The 20,250-nt window shown below is 39.5% G+C and overlaps 1 protein-coding gene across 1 annotated transcript in view; it reads left to right on the top strand.

The window, feature by feature from the left end:
- Window positions 1-20,250, top strand: part of LRRIQ1 (leucine rich repeats and IQ motif containing 1) — a 179,997-nt gene that overhangs the window by 41,940 nt on the left and 117,807 nt on the right. Inside the window, exons 13-14 of the mRNA XM_073327613.1 lie at window positions 8,902-8,975; window positions 12,080-12,173. Of these exons, the coding sequence (XP_073183714.1) occupies window positions 8,902-8,975; window positions 12,080-12,173 (168 nt within the window). The remainder of the gene's footprint in view (window positions 1-8,901; window positions 8,976-12,079; window positions 12,174-20,250) is intronic.

Below are 20,250 nucleotides of genomic sequence, written 5' to 3'. Positions count from 1 at the left end.
ATAGAATCATATTTTCTCTCTCTCCCAAAGACTCTTTAGTATTTGAAGCTGTTCCACTGTTTTTAAATACTTAAGAAGTCACAGAGTGAGAGAATGACTGATTATAGCTTGGTGGTTAGGATACTCACCTCAGAGGTGGGAGGACCCTTGGTCTAGTTCTCCTGCTCCAGTCATTCTTCAATTATTTATCCAAACTGGAACAACTTCAGTAGAAGAGACTGAGAGAGCCCCATAACAGACCCATAGCTCAGTAGTTATAGCACCCTACAGGACGGGGAGAATTGAACCTGGGTGAGTCTCTAGCTATTTTGTGTGGAGCGATGCTCTGGCCTCATTCTTTCTCACAAGAAGCAGCTTAGTCATCTAAGCTGCCTGACTCCAAGAAAGGGGTTCCTCTTTGTGAACCGCTAGCAAAGAGAGGCACCTCCCTACAACCTGGACTAAGGCATCTCCCTGCCTATAGGGCTGGAGTTTGACACATCCTTGATTTTGGCATCTCCTATTGGGTACCTCTAGTCATTTCCCTGCCTAGCATGCTGGCTTTTGTGAATTGTATTCCAAGGTGCCTATCTCTCCCCATTCATTGTATAGGAGCCTAGATGTCTAACTCAGGCTTGGTGAATACAATACGTTCCTGTGATTTTTCTAGGTGCCTAAACATTAGGTTTTGCGATGCTCAGTATCTCAGTGCCTAAATACCTTGTGGATCCAGCCTGAGTGCCTTTTCCTCTTCTCTATATTTTATGGAGTCCTTCTCTGTTTCCTGTCCCCTGCTTTTTCCCCCTCTCCCCCATCTCTTTTTTTCTGACTCATTCACGCATTCAGTTGCCATCTTTTTCTGTTAAAACCCTCATTCCCTTTCATGTGTCTTCTCTCTGCTAGTCCTGCTGACATGCTGTGCTTTAGTGGTTGGCTGAAATGTGAAATGCTTCCCGTAGTGGAGAAAGAAGCGCTGTAATATGTCAGAGCATCAACAGAACAAATATATGAATGATAAGTCAGACATGAACAACTACCACATCATGTGTCAGTGCCTTAACTCAAATCTTTGGGGCAAAAGAGACAAGTTAGCATTAAATGCAGGATAGAAGCCTCAAAATTCCTAGTATTGCAGTAGCCTACTCTGTTACATTCACTTTATGTACATTATAAGCAGCTCCATATGCGTCGCTATGGCATAAATAACTGGATGCTCTATATAGGAGGAATTAATGTAATGGAGTAAGCTGTTGAAAGAAAAGCTGTTTCTTTGCTTTAATCCTTCAGCCAATGCAATCTTGTGAATCTTTTTAAGAGTGTGCACTGAGTGCCATTTCCTTTTTGCTGATTTCAGGAAGCCCCTGCAATGGTAAGACTGTGAATTTATATTCTCCTTAAAAATAAAGCACAGTGTTAAGGAAAATCAAAACAAAAAAAGAAAGTTCTTCACAAACTAATTTGTAAGGATTTGTTGATCTAGATATTATGTCCGTATCGATATCAAAAATTGCTCCCAAAAATCATTTTTCAAAGTTGAACCTCAAAGCGTAAAGAAAATGTTTTAAATCCACAACTTGTTAACAGGGAATTGTTATAGAGCTAAACATTACATATTGTAAATGCATCTGAAGACAAAATAACTGAAAACAAGTATCTCTTTCACATACCTTCAGAAGTCCAAGTTTTTTGTGGTGTTGCAGTGCTACAGCTGAGATGGTCACAGAGCTTTGCGTTATGTAATACATACATACTCAGCAAAAAGAAAAGGAGTACTTGTGGCTCCTTAGAGACTAACAAATTTATCTGAGCATAAGCTTTCGTGACCTACAGCTCACTTCATCAGATGCATCCGATGAAGTGAGCTGTAGCTTGCAAAAGCTTATGCTCAGATAAATTTGTTAGTCTCTAAGGTGCCACAAGTACTCCTTTTTTCTTTTTGCAGATACAGACTAACATGGCTGCTACTTTGAAACCTATACATACTCAGTGTGGGTTTGATCCCTGCAGTCAACAGCATAGCTCCCACTAACTTTAATAGTGCAGAATGAGGGCTGTCAAGGTTCCTTCCCCACTCTGAACTCTAGGGTACAGATATGGGGACCTGCATGAAAACCTCCTAAGCTTACTTTTACCAGCTTAGGTTAAAACTTCCCCAAGGTACAAACTATTTTACCCTTTGTCCTTGGACTTCCACTGCCACCACCAAACGTTTATCTGGGTTTATTTATTAGGAAAGCGTTGTTTGGAAACGTCTCTCCCCCCCCAAAATCCTCTCAACCCTGGCACCCCACTTCTTGGGGAAGGTTTGGTAAAAATCCTCACCAATTTGCATAGGTGACCACAGACCCAAACCCTTGGATCTTAAGAACAATGAAAAAGCATTCAGTTTCTGAAAAGAAGGATTTTAATAGAAGTAAAAAGTAAAAAAAGAATCACCTCTGTAAAATCAGGATGGTAAATACCTTACAGGGTAATTAGATTCAAAACATAGAGAATCCCTCTAGGCAAAACCTTAAGTTACAAAAAGACACACAGACAGGAATATCCATTCTATTCAGCGCAGCTTAATTTCTCAGCCATTTAAAGAAATCATAATCTAACGCATATCTAGCTAGATTACTTACTAAATTCTAAGACTCCATTCCTGTTCTGTCTCCAGCAAAAGCATCCCACAGACAGACACAGACCCTTTGTTTTTCTCCCTCCTCCCAGCTTTTGAAAGTATCTTGTCTCCTCATTGGTCATTGTGGTCAGGTGCCAGCAAGGTTATCCTAGCTTTTTAACCCTTTACAGGTAAAAGGATTTTTCCTGTGGCCAGGAGGGATTTTAAAGGTGTTTACCCTTCACTTTATATTTATGACAAGGGCCTATATGAATGTACTAGTCAAAAGCTATGTTTAGGGTTGCCAACTTTGTAATATTTAATAACACTCCCAGCAGGAGTGCCAGAACCTCTTCTTCCCTGCCCCTTCTCCCTGTGGACCAGCCTCTGCCCTGCCCCTGAGGCCCCGTGCCCATTTGCTCCTCTTTTCCCCCCGTCCCCCTTGTTGCTTGCTGCTCTTCACCTCCCCCACCTCTATTGGGATGGACTTGCCTGCGGAACCGGGGCTGGGAACTGCAACTGCCTGACGCAGGTAGGACCCAGCTAAGTAGGGACTGGCACAGGTGATGACTTGGCACCTCCCTCACTCACAATAACGGGACTTCAGGTGTCCAATCAGTAATCTGAATGGACACTGTCAGGTCCCCTTTTCAACCGGACTTTCTGGTCGAAAACTAGGCAGCTGGCCTCCCTAGCTATGTTCCCTGTGTGATAGCTGAACATCACAAACACCCAATTAGAGAGAGGCATTCAAGGGAACAAGTGTTCCTTGCTTTGCTTTAGACTTTTAAGATTACATTAGATGTTTCAGAACAAACAGAACCCTGAAGTCAGGATGTGGCCAGTAGGTGGAAAAATTCATTTTCAGAAAGGTTTTCATTAAAAGTCTTTAATATTTATATCCATACATGTACTCTGTTAATGACTTAGGATCATAACAGTTTCTTTTTAATTGACAAAGGCTTTACAATGAAACTTTGTTAGCCTAATTTTCAGCCAGCTATTATGTTTCTGAGTATAACTTTATAGATTATGAATCCAGACGGAACCTTTGTGATCATTTAGTCCAGGGGTCTCAAAGTCCCTGCCCGCGGGCCATCTGTGGCCTGAGAACCTCCCCACTGCAGCCCACAGAAACTTTTTTAAAAGTTCTTTCATCTGGCCCTCATGGCTACCAGCTGGGGGTAGGAGAGGACCGGGCAGGAGAGATTCACATGCCCCTCCCACCAATGTTGCTCCATCCTGCTGCTCCTGGGACCCTCCCAGGGGTTGCACTCGGCAACGTGTCATTCACCTCGAGCAGCTCCGCTCCCTGCAAGCGGTTCACTATCCCTGCTGTTGTAATCAATTTATTTGAAAATATAGAAAACACCCAAAATATTTAAATAAATGGTATTCTATTATTGTTTAACAATGTGATTAATTGCATGTTTACTCATGATTAATTTTTATAATCGCTTGACAGTAGTAGTTCTGATTATTTTAACTCTTCTGCTACTTTTCAATGACTCAGCTACCATGGCTTTGCTCGAGATAGCACCACCAGTATGGGACTAGCAAGGGGCCATGATTCTGGGGAAATAAGAAAAATCTGTTTTTCCTCTTTTTTCTCAGTTTTCTCCTCCCTTACACTATTTGTTTCCATCTCGTTTCTCTACTCACTCAAATTGCTTCCTAGACCTTAAAAGGTACACAGCAGTAATATCCTTGTAGGTGTGCATATGGTCTGATATATCAGCTGCTGCACTGAGGTCAACTAGCTCTGTAGAGCCTCCTGTATCTCACTACCTCAGAAAACTCTATCGGAGATATGCCAAGTACAAGGACTGATATAGAATTACTCTTTATACGTTAGTCAGTCAGAATAGAACTTTCCCTGCAGACTGAAATAGCAAAATACTGGGTCCCCAAAATAGGAAATCTAGTGTGGAGAGTATTTGTGGCATGGATATGATCAACACATAGTACGTTTTCCTGAATTAAGGAATATTTTCAGTTATTGCAATTAAAAAAATCAAAATTTATCCACAGTTGTGCTATGCACTATTATTGTATTTAGTTAAACCATTGCCAGTTTGTTGAATGAAAATGCTATTCTTTCATTTTAAAAGAGTAGTTTATATTTTGCTTTATCTTAAACCTGAAAAAAAAAGAAGGGATCAAGCTAAACTGCAATATGCCACTCTTAAACCAAAATTAAAGAGTTTATGCACAAACTTGCACTAGTTTAGCTAAATCAGTTAAAAAACATGCATTTAATTAACCTGGTTCAAGTTTTTGTACGGACAAGGCCTTAATATCACAGATGGCACTGTGTCTGTTGGGAACCGTTAGTTTTTAAAATCGAAAGGAATGTACTGTGGGGAGGAAAGTAAATGAACCTATAAATTAGAGTCTGCTATGGTCAGAAATCTTTTTGCGTAAAAATATCTACTCATAGACTCACAACCTGTTAGTCAAAGCTGCTCATATATTGCCAAAATACATGTTTTATGACTTTTAAACACTGTTATTTCTGTAGTCATTACAGCTAAGAGAAAAAGATGGATTTTCTTCTGGTTCATGTATCATCAATAGAATTGTGAACCAAGGTTTGATTGCAGAATCTTTATTACTGATGAATATGTGTGCATGTGAGCAACAAAGAGCTCAACCTGACTTTCACATCCCATGTCAAGTCACAGGGAGGGCAGTTTACAAGTAAAAATATAGTTTCAAAGTCCGAAAATCAAATCTAGAGTCAGTAAAATTCATATTAGTTGTGTCTAAACATGCCTTTTCTTTTTGAATTACATTTCACAGTAAGAACTGCACTTACTCCAATTTATCCTCTGCCCATCATATTTTTTCAACGAGATTGAAAAAATTATGGAACATTATAGCAGGGATCCGCAACCTTTGACACGTGGCCCATCAGAGTAAGCCCTCTGGCAGGTCAGACCTGTTTGTTTACCCCTGCTGCATCCGCAGGTTTGGCCGATCGTGGCTCCCACTGGCTGCGGTTCGCCGGTCAAGTCCAATGGGGGCCGCAAAAGAAGTGGCGAACCGTGGCCAGCGGGAGCTGCGATCGGCTGAACCTGCGGATGTGGCAGGTAAACAAACCGGCCCGGCCTGCCAGGGGGCTTACCCTGGTGGTCCGTGTTCCAAAAGTTGCCAATCCCTGTATTATAGTCTTTAAAAACGATTTAATATGGTTTTACAGGACGTTAACAATATCATTTAAAAATCACTTCAAAAGTAGTTTTTCCACTGACACACAAATAGTGCATCTATTTTTATTTCTCATAACAGTGTTACTGCATCTTGAAAATCCATGACACAGGCTCCGGTACCTCAGAATCAACAAAAGTTAGTCTGGGTGCTATGGAGTGAAAGCTGATTTTAAAGCAGTTTCCTAGACAAAATGATGCACTATTTTTTTTATGCTGTGTTGATTATGTTGGTAGTTGTAGCGCTATTCTGTGATGAATTGACAATTCTATTTGACTCCTGCTCTGCTTTTTTCTGCTGGGATTATTATGAGATTTAAAACTTTCTCATCAGTATATCGCTTTCCTTTGACTGACAGGCTTTGTTAATTATTTTTCGAAGAAAATTCAAACCAGAAAGACAAAGGACATTACTGAAAACTTAATACCACTTGACCTTGTCACACTAGCCCTCGGCATAAAAAAGATATAAATTACAAAGAAGACACACAAGTAAAAGATATTCACAAAAAAGCAAGCAATAGCTTCCGCTTTCTGCTCCCATTTAATGTTGCAGCAGGAGTAGGACGCTGACAGCTAGAGAGGCTTGCAGTCAGAAAACAGATTTTTAAAAGACTTGAACAGGAGAAAACAGTGTAAAAATGAATTTTAGAATATGCTCACCAAATATTACACAATGTCCCAAATCCTGTTGAATGTCTGCCTTTACCCAGGAAAGTTTTAACAGGTAGGAGGACTGAAGAACTAAAATTTAACTGATGTGCTATAATGTATATTCTTATCTTAAAATAAAGTTCCTGTATTTCTTTCACATTCTTTAAAAATTATACAGTGTTTTACTCACAAAACTTCACCTTTGTTGCCCTAAATTTATCCTTCTTTTTTTCCTGAATATTCTGGCAGAGAATACTTAACAACATTGTCTAATACTAGACACTCAAAATAAATATCTGCAACAAAAGGTTACTGAAATTGATAAAATCCAGTCCTATTCAGAAAAATTCTATAGCCAAAGGTATTTTTATGACTGATTAACTCCAATATCATAGTTAATTACCACTAAGGATTTCTGGAAATGTTGTAATTCCCAAAAGACAGTGGTTTGCAATGGAAATACACTGTCAACCATAATTACAGTCGTTAGTGTAGTATAAAAATGCATATAACATGCACATTTAATAGAGAGACTAATATGTATTAATAAGTGAGAGCTCTGAGGGGGCATTTTGATTAGAATTCCTTTAAAAAAACACACTGGGTGTGAAAACATGTTGCAGGATCAGTGTGTTTGCACTGAATTTGATCCTGCTTAGATCGAAGTCAATGGGAGTTTGTTTTGTCATTGACTTCAACAGGCAAGGGATCACAATGCCTTGAATGCAACAGAGATCTTTTTTCTATTGCCCAAAGATAATTTGTCTATTTTAAACAGAATCCAATGGCTGGAATTTGAAGCTAGACAAATTCAGACTGGAAATAAGGCATAATTTTTTAATGGTGACAGCAATTAACCATTGGAGCAATTTACCAAGGGTCATGATGTATTCTCCATCACTAACCATTTTTAAATCAAGATTGGATGCTTTTTCTAAAAGATATGCTCTAGGAATTATTTTGGGGACTTCTATGGCCTGTGCTATACAGAAGGTTAGACTAAATCAGGGGTCTCAAACTCAATTTACCTTAGGGCCAGTGCCAGTCCTCAACTCCTCCCAGCAGGCCAATAATGTCTCTGAAGATGGTGTTCACACCACCTCCCAGCCCGTTTCCCACCCTTTTCCCTCGCTTCCTTGGCCTCATGCCACCATGGCTGACTCTGCCTGACAACGAGTGATGCTCCTTCCATGGCTGACTCTACCCAGCGACTAGTGATGGTATCTCTGTCCCTCTCCCCCAGCCAATGGAAGCTGCTGGGAGAGGGGAGGGGGCGCCGCCTGTAGCAGACAGCTGGCAGTGTAGCTGCATGGTTTTCTTTTTTGGTGGTTTGGGTTCTGTAGTTTCCACATCTGAGTGTTGCTCTTTTAAGACTTGTGAAAGCATGCTCCACACCTTGTCCCTCTCAGATTTTGGAAGGCACTTCAGATTCTTAAACCTTGGATCGAGTGTTGTCACTATCTTTCGAAATCTCACATTGGTACCTTCTTTGCATTTTGTCAAATCTGCAATGAAAGTGTTCTTAAAACAAATAACGTGCTGTGTCATCATCCGAGACTGATATAATGTGAAATATATGGCAGAATGCAGGTAAAACAGCAGGAGACATACAATTCTCTCCCAAGGAGTTTGGTCACAAATTGAATTAACGCATTATTTTTTTAATGAGCATCATCAGCGTGGAAGCATGTGCTCTGGATTGGTGGCGGAAGCATGAAGGGGCATACGAATGTTTAGCATATCTGGCACGTAAAAACCTTGCAATGCTGGCTACAGAAGTTCCATGCAAAGGCCTGTTCTCGCTTTCAGGAGACATTACAAATAATAAGCAGGCAGCATTACATCCCATAAATGTAAACAAACTTGTTTGTCTTAGTGATTGTCTGAACAAGAAATAGGACTGATTGGACTTGTGGGCTCTAAAGTTTTTGCATTGTTTGTTTGTTTTTTGAGTGCAGTTATGTAACAAAAAAAATTACATTTGTAAGTTGCACTTTCACGAGAAAGAGATTGCACTATAGTACTTGTCTGAGGTCAATTGAAAAATGGTATTTATTTTGTTAGTTTTAGAGTGCAACTATTTGTAATAAAAATAATAATATAAAGTGAGCACTGAACGTTTTGTATTCTGTGTTGTAATTGAAATCACTATATTTGAAAATATGGAAAAAAAACATTCAAAATATTTAATAAATTTCACTTGGTATTCTATTGCTTAACAGTGCAATTAAAACTGCAATTAATCCTGATTAATTTTTTTTAATTGCAATTAATTTTTTTAAGTTAATCGCGTGAGTTAACTGCGATTAGTTGACAACCCTAATAGCAAAATTACATATATATATATATCCCTGACATCATATTTCAAAACTTATTTCAGCAATACTTGTCCCTATGTCTGTTTCAATGAGAAGTGCTGCTTTTTTATTTACATAACTTTCTCTGTTTTGTTTCTAGTTTGACTCAGCTTGCACCCCTATTTTCATGTATATCTTTGGAAAAGCTTAATATCAGCAACAACTACTTGTCAGGTGAGTATGTAAAATGAATTAAACAATATTTTTTAAAAAAAAATTACCTTAAGGCCTTTTTTAGGAATACAGGCAACCAGCATATTATAAATTTCAGTTGTTTATTAAAATATATGGAATGGGGTCTTAAAATGACAGGAGCTATTCTATTCTATCACCACCTTCATGAGTGTAGTATCTGGGCACCTTCCAGTTGTGTACTAAGTGATGTTGCTAACATCTGTCACATGTGATTTGTTCTGTCTCTCTTCCTCTCCCCAGGGGAAGAATTGTGTTTTTGTTTTTTTTAATGTACATGCTGCTATGTGCTTATGTTAAAGAAGGGTTGAAGAATTGCATCTTGCATTTGGATTAGAAGGTGGTGAAGTTTGTGAGTTCATTCTGCCATCTCAGATGGGCCCCCGAGACAGCTTTTTCTTCCACACAGAAGAGCATTACCCTTATGATAGAAAGATTAATTATTCTTCAGGAGCATTTGTTGGTCAGACTTCATCCCAAAGCTTCTGGTGATCTTTGAGATATGCTAGGCCTAGGTTGCTGAACACTTCAAAGATAAGGACCTTGAACTTGGTTAATTATTCTATGGGAAGCCAGTGTATGCAGCAGAGGACATGTTTGACATGCACTCAGTAGTCTGTGTTGCTAAGGAGATGCTTGGTGGTGTGCTGTACTACTTGAAGTTATCCAAGGTCCGATGGCTTGCACTGCTGTAGTCCAGATGAGAGGTGAGGAAGATTTATGTAACTGAGGCAACCAGCATGTAATGGAGTCTCCTAACCAACTAGAGTTGTTAGAAGTTGTTTTATTCGTGGATGCTGCTATGTGAGAATTTAGAATCAGAGTGAGGAATCTGGGAGTACTGCTCACCTACATACTGACTTCACCAACTGAGGGTGTGTACCTTTAATCAAAGGAGATTGCACTGTGGCTGCAGACTCCTCAAACTGCTTTCCTCTTTCCATCAGCATAATCTCTGTCAAGTTCTTTTTCAACCAGCTGATCTTCATCCGTGAGATGATCTCATCCAAGCACTGGAGCATCTTAGTGGTATGTCATATACAGTGGAGATGCATCATACACGCATTTAACTTACACGGATTCAACTATACACGCTCAGCAAAAAAAAAAGAAAATAACAATAACTCGCTGCGGTGGAGTACTGTACAGGAGTTGACGGGAGAGCGCTTGAGGGTCAATTTATCGCGTTTAGACTAGACGCGATAAATCAACCCCCGCTGGATCGATCACTGCCCGCCGATCCGGTGAGCATTTCGCCGCGCTGAGTGTGATTCTACTGTTTAAAGATCTGTATTTTTTGTACAACATGGCCCCTAAATGCAAGCCAACTACTTCATCTGGTGCTCAACCGAAGAAACAGCAAGCTGTTCCAACGCTGAAGGAAAAACTGGCTGTATTGGCCTTATAGAGAGACGGTATGTTGGTCTCCAGTGTGGCGCGTAAATATGGCTGCAACTAATCTAGCATCCGTGTCATCAAGATTCGAGAGAGAGAAATTCGTCAAGCCGTGGCATCAAGTGCTCCAATAACTGCTAAGGTGATGAGCCAGGTGCATGATAAGACTTTAGTGAAGACTGAAAAGGCATTAAACTTATGGCTGGAAGACATGAACCGGAAACACATGGCTATAGATGGCAACACGTTGCAAGAAAAAGCTCTTAGCCTGTATGCACTGTTCAAACCTCCTGCCGAAGAGGGACAGCCTTCTGATGAGAAGGAATTCAAAGCCAGCCAACGTTGGCTTAACAGTTTTAGGAACCGCTTCAATCTCAAAAAGGTGCAGACTACTGGTGAAGCTGCATCTGCCAATGAAGAGGCAGCAAAAAACCTCCCCCCAAACAATTAAAGGAAATCATAGAAGAAAAGGGCTATCTTCCGGAACAAGTTTTTAATGCTGACGAGACTGGGCTCTTCTGGAAAAAAAAAATGCCCAACTGCACTTACACTTCAAAAACGGAAAGACAAGCCCCTGGCTTCAAAGCAGCTAAAGACTGTGTTGTTTTGTGGCAATGCAGCTGAGCATTTAATAAAGCCGGGCTTGCTCTACAAAGCTGCAAATCCCTGTGCCCTAAAAGGCAAGAACAAAAATCTCCTGCCCGTGTTCTGGCAATCAAATTAAAAGGCTTGGGTGATGGCAGCATTATTTCTGGATTGGTTCCACAAGTGTTTCATTCCGGAGGTCAAGCGGTACCTTGAAGAGAAAGGACTTGACTTTAAAGCGTTGCTGATCATAGACAATGCTCCTTGCCATCCTGAGGCACTCCGGTTTCCGCATAATGACGTTGAAGTCGTCGTTCTCCCATTTTTATTCTTTCATTTTTCTGTCTCTCTCTTTTTGACTATACGTGATTTTCGCCTTACGCACTGACTTTAGAACCTAATCCCCATGTAAGATACGACTCCACTGTATGGTGAAAAATAGGTAAAGCTCTGTGCCATCTGCATACTGCTGGCTAAAGAACAAAAAACCTAGACATGAATTACTGCTCTATTTGAAACAATGAAGAATATGTTGTAGCTTCTATTCCACAGACTCAAGCTGGAATTGTATACCATCAGCTCTGTTTGTAGTAGTTAGTGTTATTTGTGCATTTCCAGCTGTAATGCAAAGGATCATAATTTAATGTCAGAGTGCTCTTTAGATGAAGGAAATCCGTAAAGAAGGAATATATCCTCATTCTGTGTTTTGGGATGCCTTGTTGTCCTCACCTGTTTTTCAAAATGTAATAGCATAATGTTTTATCAAATACCTATTTATCTAGATATTTCAGGTATTTCCAAACATATTCAGGCAAACAGGGTGACTACTTTACAAGACAACAGAAATATTTGTATACTTTTGCTCAATTTTATGATTTCTGTTAAATTGAATTTTATTTGAATATACTCTATACTAGAGCTGGTTGAAATTGGAGAAAACTTTTTCACAAAAAATTTGGACAATTGTCATTTTGTTTCTAACAGAATCCACAGTAACTGAGAGTTTGTTAATGATACTACTTTACTATAATTCTTTGCTTTTTACACATGGTTTCACCTTAATCATTCAATGTTATATATACTTTTTCTTCCCTAATGTAATATAGACCTTGAGAGTGTCATCACATGGTTTAGTGGATGTCACAAACTAACTGAGTTGTCACTCAGTGGAAATCCAGTTCTCCAAGAAAAAAGTTGGAGGTAAGATAAACAATTAATTAACTCTTACAATATATCCATTGCTCAACAAAATATAAATCAACCAAAGTTCACACATAACCAGATGGTAAATAAATCTTAATATTTAAGTTTAGCTAAATAGTAATTTTATAAAAATCTGGAGGTTTCAATGAATACACTGTACATTTTATTATTCAGAATATTATATCTGATCATTTTTGAAATCTAAATATTATAAATACCTCCACCCAACAAATGGCCAAAATTATCCCTCAGCTCTCCTGCACACGCTGCATTTAGGCTTGTGACAACATCTGCATCTAGGCTTGTTGCATCATCTGCAAATGTTGATATTTTTATAGGTGATCTGATTATTTTTTTTTGGTGTAAATGCTGGTCATTTTTTAAAGTTAGATATTGTTGTGAAATAATATCCAGAGTCATCATCCTTGTAGGGATTCTAATTTTAGGAAAAGACTAAGGCCTAAGCTTCTATGATCAGAGAAAACTTGTAGTGGTAAATATTAATCTTTGTTACATCCAGGAAATATAGAGAGAGACTGTCATAAATATAAAGGGAAGGGTAAACCCCTTTGAAATCCCTCCTGGCCAGGGGAAAGCTCCTCTCACCTGTAAAGGGTTAAAAGCTAAAGGTAATCTCGCTGGCACCTGACCAAAATGACCAATGAGGAGACAAGATACTTTCAAAAGCTGGGAGGAGGGAGAGAAACAAAGGGTCTGTGTGTCTGTCTATATTCTGTCTTTGCCGGGGATAGACCAGGAATGGAGTCTTAGAACTTTTAGTAAGTAATCTAGCTAGGTACGTGTTAGATTATGATTTCTTTAAATGGCTGAGAAAAGAACTGTGCTGAATAGAATAACTATTTCTGTCTGTGTATCTTTTTTGTAACTTAAGGTTTTGCCTAGAGGGGTTCTCTATGTTTTTGAATCTAATTACCCCGTAAGGTATCTACCATCCTGATTTTACAGGGGGGATTTCTTTATTTCTATTTACTTCTATTTTTATTAAAAGTCTTCTTGTAAGAAAACTGAATGCTTTTTCATTGTTCTCAGATCCAAGGGTTTGGGTCTGTGGTCACCTATGCAAATTGGTGAGGCTTTTTATCCAACATTTCCCAGGAAAGGGGAGGTGCAAGTGTTGGGAGGATTGTTCATTGTTCTTAAGATCCAAGGGTCTGGGTCTGTAGTCACCTAGGCAAATTGGTGAGGCTTTTTACCAAACCTTGTCCAGGAAGTGGGGTGCAAGGTTTTGGGAAGTATTTTGGGGGGAAAGACGTGTCCAAACAGCTCTTCCCCAGTAACCAGTATTAGTTTGGTGGCGGTAGCGGCCAATCGAAGGACAAAGGGTGGAATATTTTGTATCTTGGGGAAGTTTTGACCTAAGCTGGTAAAGATAAGCTTAGGAGGTTTTTCATGCAGGTCCCCACATCTGTACCCTAGAGTTCAGAGTGGGGGAGGAACCTTGACAGAGACTGATGTGTAAGTAGCTGGCAGTGAGATTAGTTATGAAGAGCTGTGCAGGGCTTGCCGGCTGTGGGAGATATTCATTTCCCCTTTTTGTATAGAGGGATGCATTTTGCATCACTCACTAACCTCAGATTTGGGGCTGTATTCCAGTTTCCAACTATAATGGTTAATATTCTGGGCAGCCTGCCTGTGGGTAGGTGTACATTGCAAAACAAACGCTTTGTTCTTAACTCAGGTTAGCTAACTCGGGTTAAAATATCAGTGAAGACACATCACAAAGTTTTTAATTTGGGTTAGCAGCTTGAATTCAACCAGCTTTAACCCAAGTTGCTAACCCAAGTTGACATGTCTTTGATGCTATTTTAACTTGAGTTAGCTAATGTGGGTGAGCTAATTTGAGTGAAGAACACACGTTTTTTTGCAATGTAGACCATACCCACTGTTGCGGAGAGCATGCCTACTGCAGGCCTCAATAATGATAAAAGTATGACTCAGTAAAACCCTAGAAAATACTGCTAGATGACAGTGGCTAGTCAGGTGGCAAGCTGAGACTACCTTCTACTTTGCAAACAGTTCTGCTGTTATCATTCCATCATCCTGTTTACCTGCTTCATCTATGTGTTGTTTCTGGTTGTGAGCTTAGCTTCTGAGCTCTCTAGGACAGGGACTGCCTTCCTGTTCCATGATTGTATGGCACTTAGCACAATGGGGCTATCATCCTGGCTGGGGCCCAGAGCCTGACTGACATGCCTGGACAACCAACCCCACACCTATAGTAGCATGCACATAGCTAAGACATTCAGACATGCACCCAGGCCACACAAGTACTGTGTTTTGGGGAATCAGAATCATAGAATCATAGAATATCAGGGTTGGAAGGGACCCCAGAAGGTCATCTAGTCCAACCCCCTGCTCAAAGCAGGACCAATTCCCAGTTAAATCATCCCAGCCAGGGCTTTGTCAAGCCTGACCTTAAAAACCTCTAAGGAAGGAGATTCTACCACCTCCCTAGGTAATGCATTCCAGTGTTTCACCACCCTCTTAGTGAAAAAGTTTTTCCTAATATCTAATCTAAACCTCCCCCACTGCAACTTGAGACCATTACTCCTCGTTCTGTCATCTGCTACCATTGAGAACAGTCTAGAGCCATCCTCTTTGGAACCCCCTTTCAGGTAGTTGAAAGCAGCTATCAAATCCCCCCTCATTCTTCTCTTCTGCAGGAAGGTAAGGGAGTTGACTTCAAGTAGCAAAAAAAGGCTCAGCCCCTTCGCTTCCCTTGAGAATAGGAAAAAACAAAATGCTCTGCTTTGCTCCTCAGCAAGAGGGAGTGCAGCTGATGGAAGTACCCAGCTTTATGGGGAGCTACCCACCAAAATTACTGCTATCAGTAACAGAAAGAAAGAGAAGCCAGTCCCTAATCTAAATAATCGCTACCCACAAACTGGAACGAGCAGATAGAGAGAAAAGTCAGCATGGCTTAGTCTGTCGAGAGGGAACTCCCAGATTACACTGTCCAGTGGAAGACTGACTGTCAGCATTAGTCACTAGGCTTCTTGTGCACCAGGAGCTGCTTCCCTGCCAGCCTAGCTTATAATGAGACTTCACAACTATGAGTACTGTGGTGCTGCATGTAGGTGGTTAGGAAAGAGGAGAGTTCTGTGTGTGCACAGAAAGGTGGAGGTGCACAGAAATGAAGGAGCATGTCAGTACCATCATGTACCAAAATGATGGGCAGGCCAGAAACATTCATAGGATTATCTGTAAATTTACTTTGCTTCAGTAAGCCTTATAGAGCTTCAACACCGGGAATATGCCAGCCACTCTAAAATTATTTAAAAATCTCAACTTGTGCTTGTCAAGTTACAAATGAACACTTACATTTACTATGGTGCATGTGAAAGGCAGTATTGTGGTGCTTTGGGAGAGGTTTTTGGAGGGAAGATTTGTTTCCCTGACACTTAGTATGGGTGTAAAGTGCTGGGTTAAAGTTAGATCCTGACCGATCCTGTCAGTTTTTGGACTCAAGCACCTTGTCCTCCCTTTCCTTCTCTTCCAACTCTGAATTCCACTGCTTAAAAGGAAAACAGTTTTCACCATCACAGTTAAATTTGGGACGGGGGGGAACCCAGGCTTATCCCAATACAAAAATGTGGGCCTGGCTGCTGGATTCTGCAGTCCTTTTTTGTTCAGGGATTTATAACTTGGATGGGGGTGACAGGGAATGAGTGTAGATAAAAAGAATTGGAAAAAGTTAATGATTTCATTGTTGGTTTTTATGGAGGCATTCTGTTTCCTTCTGACTTCTTTCCCTCACAATGAAGGATTCTGAAGAGTCATTGAAGATATAAGTAAGCAAGTAGCTGTCTCTCTTCACTTGTAAAATTGTTAACACAAAACATACTTTCCCCACCCACAACTCTTTGGTCTTAGATACACTCCTGGAAACAACCAAGTATGACACTTCTAAACAAATGAAGTAGGAACAGGACAGATATACAATGAAAGAGAACTGTGATATGTGTGTGTGTGTGTGTGTGTGTATATACACACACACTCTTAACAATAGCACTTAAGGGGGAAAACTGCAAAAATGGGCTGAATTCTGCACTGTTTATTTGAGGAAAAATCCTATTGATATCAACGGAAACTTTGTACAAACAAGGACCCCAAAATTTAGCCCAAGATTTCTGAGTTTTTAGTAAAATGCTGTATATTTTCATAAGTTTGCCAAAGTGTGGCAGTGGTTACTTCAAGCTTATTCTCCATTCTAAATAGCATTCTTTCCCAACTCCAAATAAAATTAAAGAACATGTCTTAAAATGTTTTATAGCTTTATAAAGTTAAATATACAAATTAAGATGTTTTAGTAGAGTACTTACTGCTTCATAAAAAGAGTGAGCATTGACCTGTTCTGGCACACACGTTTGTCACTCAGATATTTCACAGCATACCTACCATTTCATCTCTGTTCTCTTTCTGAAATGGTGTACCAATTTAAATTGGCAGGTTTACTAGGTTCCATCTCTTGGAGTTACTGAAATCCCTGTTATAATATCAGTAGAACACTTTTATGATATTTCCAGTGAGTAATTGCTATGAAATGCTTCTTAAAAAGTAGTTTTCATTTGTATAAATATTGAGAAACTAATAGATGATTAAGGACTTTTGTATGCAATGGTATGTAGGACTAGTTCTTCAGTTGTGGCTGAGATGTACACAGTATAACAGGTCGGGGGAGAGAAGCAGGCAAGGTATTAAACCTCAGGCTTCAGATTGAGCCAGTCTCAGGTGTAAAGCAGAGCAGCTTCAGGGACACTAAGGGCCATCCCAGCAGCTGAGGAATACAGGCAACCAACTGTGCACATTTTCCCTGGCCAGATCCCGTGGTCTGGGAGAGTTGTTGGGAAGCCTCTATTACAACTCTGTACTACCCCAGGATTCTTCTATAGTTGGGAAATCTTTAAGAGGCTGGATCTGCCATCTTTCTGGATGCTTTGTGGGATATGAAGCATCCAGAGTGGGCAGCAGGATCTGGCCCTATAATGTGGGGTGACGTTTGCTCTCACTATATGCTTGATGCCTTTAATGGACTTTCAGTTTTTTGCCAAGGAGTTGTATCTCACTCCTTCATTTGGGATTTGAAAACTGGCTGAAAACCCATTCCATAAATAAGCTGCATATTTTTTTCTTGGATTGGTCCAATAATATTCCATAAATCCTGTATTTTAATTTGGAGAAGGAGCCTTCTCATGGTTACTTCCTCCCCCTGTAGCATCTCCTGAAGCAGTGAGTCCTGTTGACCCCCTTTCCTACCACCTTTTATCCCCATAACAAGGGAGGGAACTGTGCTGACCCCCAGATCACCTATAGTGAAGTTTGTACTTGCATTGGGAGCAAAAACATTTTCCATAGTTAAATGTAAAGAACATCTTCATTTTAAATTTTAAATCGATATTTTGAAAACAAATGTCTATGAATGCCAGCTGGGTGGGGTGATAAGGAGTCATGCACTGCAGTCAAAGTTCCTGGTCTGTTGTAACCCAGGGTAATTGTCTCCTTTGCCATCCTCTGTCTAAATTCTCTGTCATGCTTTTTAACTGTGTTACCCCACCATAATGTAGCATAAGCCCTTGCCATTAAGTCCTCGTACTTGAACAAGGAAATACGACTCTCTCACAAATTATGCTCGCATAACTGCAAAAGATCGTTCTTAAAATTTTGAAGCACCTTAGGTCTGCGGGATTTGTTCTCATCTTTTTTTTTTTTGTTCTTTTTGCCCCCTTTCTCCGTCTGTTGTTCCCTAAAGAGCCAGGTAAATAAATCCACAAACTCCCCCTTCCAAATCTTTTCCTTAACCGTTTTAGACAGATGGTTCCTGAGCAGCCAGTCTGATCCTGCATAAGATCCAGAGTTCTTTCACGTAACTTTCTGGCCTGGTAGCTTCAAGAGGAAGATGGCAGGCCTGGAATCCAACTTTTGTCTTGTACATGATAGGGCAGAATAAACTATTGGGTCAATAAGCTGTCCCTATTACTGAACTTTTTAAGTGAGCCATTTAGTTGATTCAGAGAAGCTTTAGATTGACCAGAGTAATCTAAACTGTTCTTTCCAAATAAGGGCATGTAGTATTTACTTGGGAAAGTATTACTTATATAGAATAGCTCTAAGGATAGAAAAGAGATATTAAGCCCATTAAAAATGTCAGTATTCTGGGTTGAGATAACAAGGGAACTTTCAGATAAGATATGAGTAATGTAGTTGATTATGATTTTGACTAGGAACACTTTAAAAAAAAATTAAAAGAGCTTAGCAATTGGATCCTGGCCTCGCTTGTGTTGCTTATCAAAAGTGATATCACAAGGCGGTGGAATATATAGCAGTGTTTGAGGGTTTTTTTTTTTTTGATTATTTAAAAAAAATATTACTGTCATTGATAAGCCCTCTTGGAACCATAGATTGAAATATTTCTTAACTTCTTTTTTTCTTTGTTTTCCTAGTCTCTGGGACCAATCTTTCCAAGCCACAGAAATATGCTGCTAGTAATGTTCTTGTGATTTCCTACTTTTGCTGCCCACGAGCCATAGTCCCTCAAGTGCAGTACCATGTAACTGTGTATAGTAACCTTCAGTATGATCATTTCAGTGTCTGAGTCAACATTTACTTTGACATTCATTGACATTCATTTCTGTAATCATTTTTTTTTAAACTTTTCTCTCAGTTCCTTGCATCACTTCAAGCCAATTAAATACAAAACTTTATGCTCCAGTATTACCACAAGCTTCCCTAATGCAGTGACTTGCCAATTTTTACTTTATTGGTGTGATAAATTCGGGGGGAGGGTTGGTTTTTTGTTTTTGTTTTTTGCATGTGGTATATAAAGAGAGAAAAATATATACGTATATTTTCTGCAGTAGGAGATCTTTTAGCAAACTTCATATTAGTATTCAAGTGGAAAAATGTGTGCGCATTTTTTTGGAATTTGAAGCTTTCAAACAGTAGCAGAAGTAGCTGTAAATATGTGTTTATATTTAATGCATACAGGTATTTACACTACTGTTAATGAATGCAAGTACTATTAAATATTACTCTTCAGCATGTGACATTTTAGTAAAGCTCACATTTACGTTTATACTGTTTTTAATTTCTGATGTCTCATAGAACTAATTTCTTCCTCAGACATTACTCAGGAAAATGAAATTACTTCTGAATTCCTATTAACTTTAAGAACTGATACATCAGGTTCCTCTCTTAGATCATTTGACGCAATAGAGCCTTTATGATTGGACAAGAGATTCATTTATCTCAAGGATTTAAAGGATGGGACAGTATAAAATATGGATTTGTTGAATACAGCATTAACTATAACTTCAGGCAATATGTTCCAATGAACTTTACATAACCCCTTGATACCAACAAAGGAATTAGTTGTAAAATTTTCCAATCGGTTTCCTACTTTCATGTCCAGCCAGCGATAACACCGACAAAACTGAAGTACTAAGAAATTGTTTTTTAAAAATTAAACCCTAGGATCAGTCTGAGCGCTCCTAGGGGAGTGTGTTTCACTGCAGCAATGATTAATAGAGCCTCTTAAGTGACAGAATATTCACCAGGAAGTTTTCACTAAATGAAATATTGACTCAGCCCTTCACCAGGAGAAACCCAGCTGGAAAAACCAGTGTTGAGATCCCATAGCTCTAAGATACACTACTTCCAGCATTAATCAACTTGATATGGCACTTTTTAAATGTATCATTATTCAACATTGGCTCTTCACTACAAGCTCAAGGCCAGTGTATCTAAAATGATCCATTTATTTCAAGTATCTTTTAGACAGTATTACATTTGCCATAACAAGCAGGGAGTGCAGGGTAATCTTTATATCTGCGTCAAATAGCACTGCTGTTGTAAAGACTTTTGCCAATCTATGTTTTGGATAATGTAACTCAGCCATAGAAATTTGCTCGGATTTGATACTTGGCATATATGATCTCAGCTAAGTAACATTATTTTCTTTAAATATGGGGGCAGTCAAGGAATGCTCTGGTTCTGAAGGATTATGTAATATAGTTTTAACTGACGGCAAGGGTGCCTATAACGCAGAATAGACTTT

This window comes from Lepidochelys kempii, chromosome 1, assembly GCF_965140265.1.
Source record: "Lepidochelys kempii isolate rLepKem1 chromosome 1, rLepKem1.hap2, whole genome shotgun sequence".
NCBI classification, from domain to species: domain Eukaryota; kingdom Metazoa; phylum Chordata; order Testudines; family Cheloniidae; genus Lepidochelys; species Lepidochelys kempii.
Note: the sequence above shows the minus strand (reverse complement) of the source record. Positions and strands in the feature narration are given on the sequence as shown.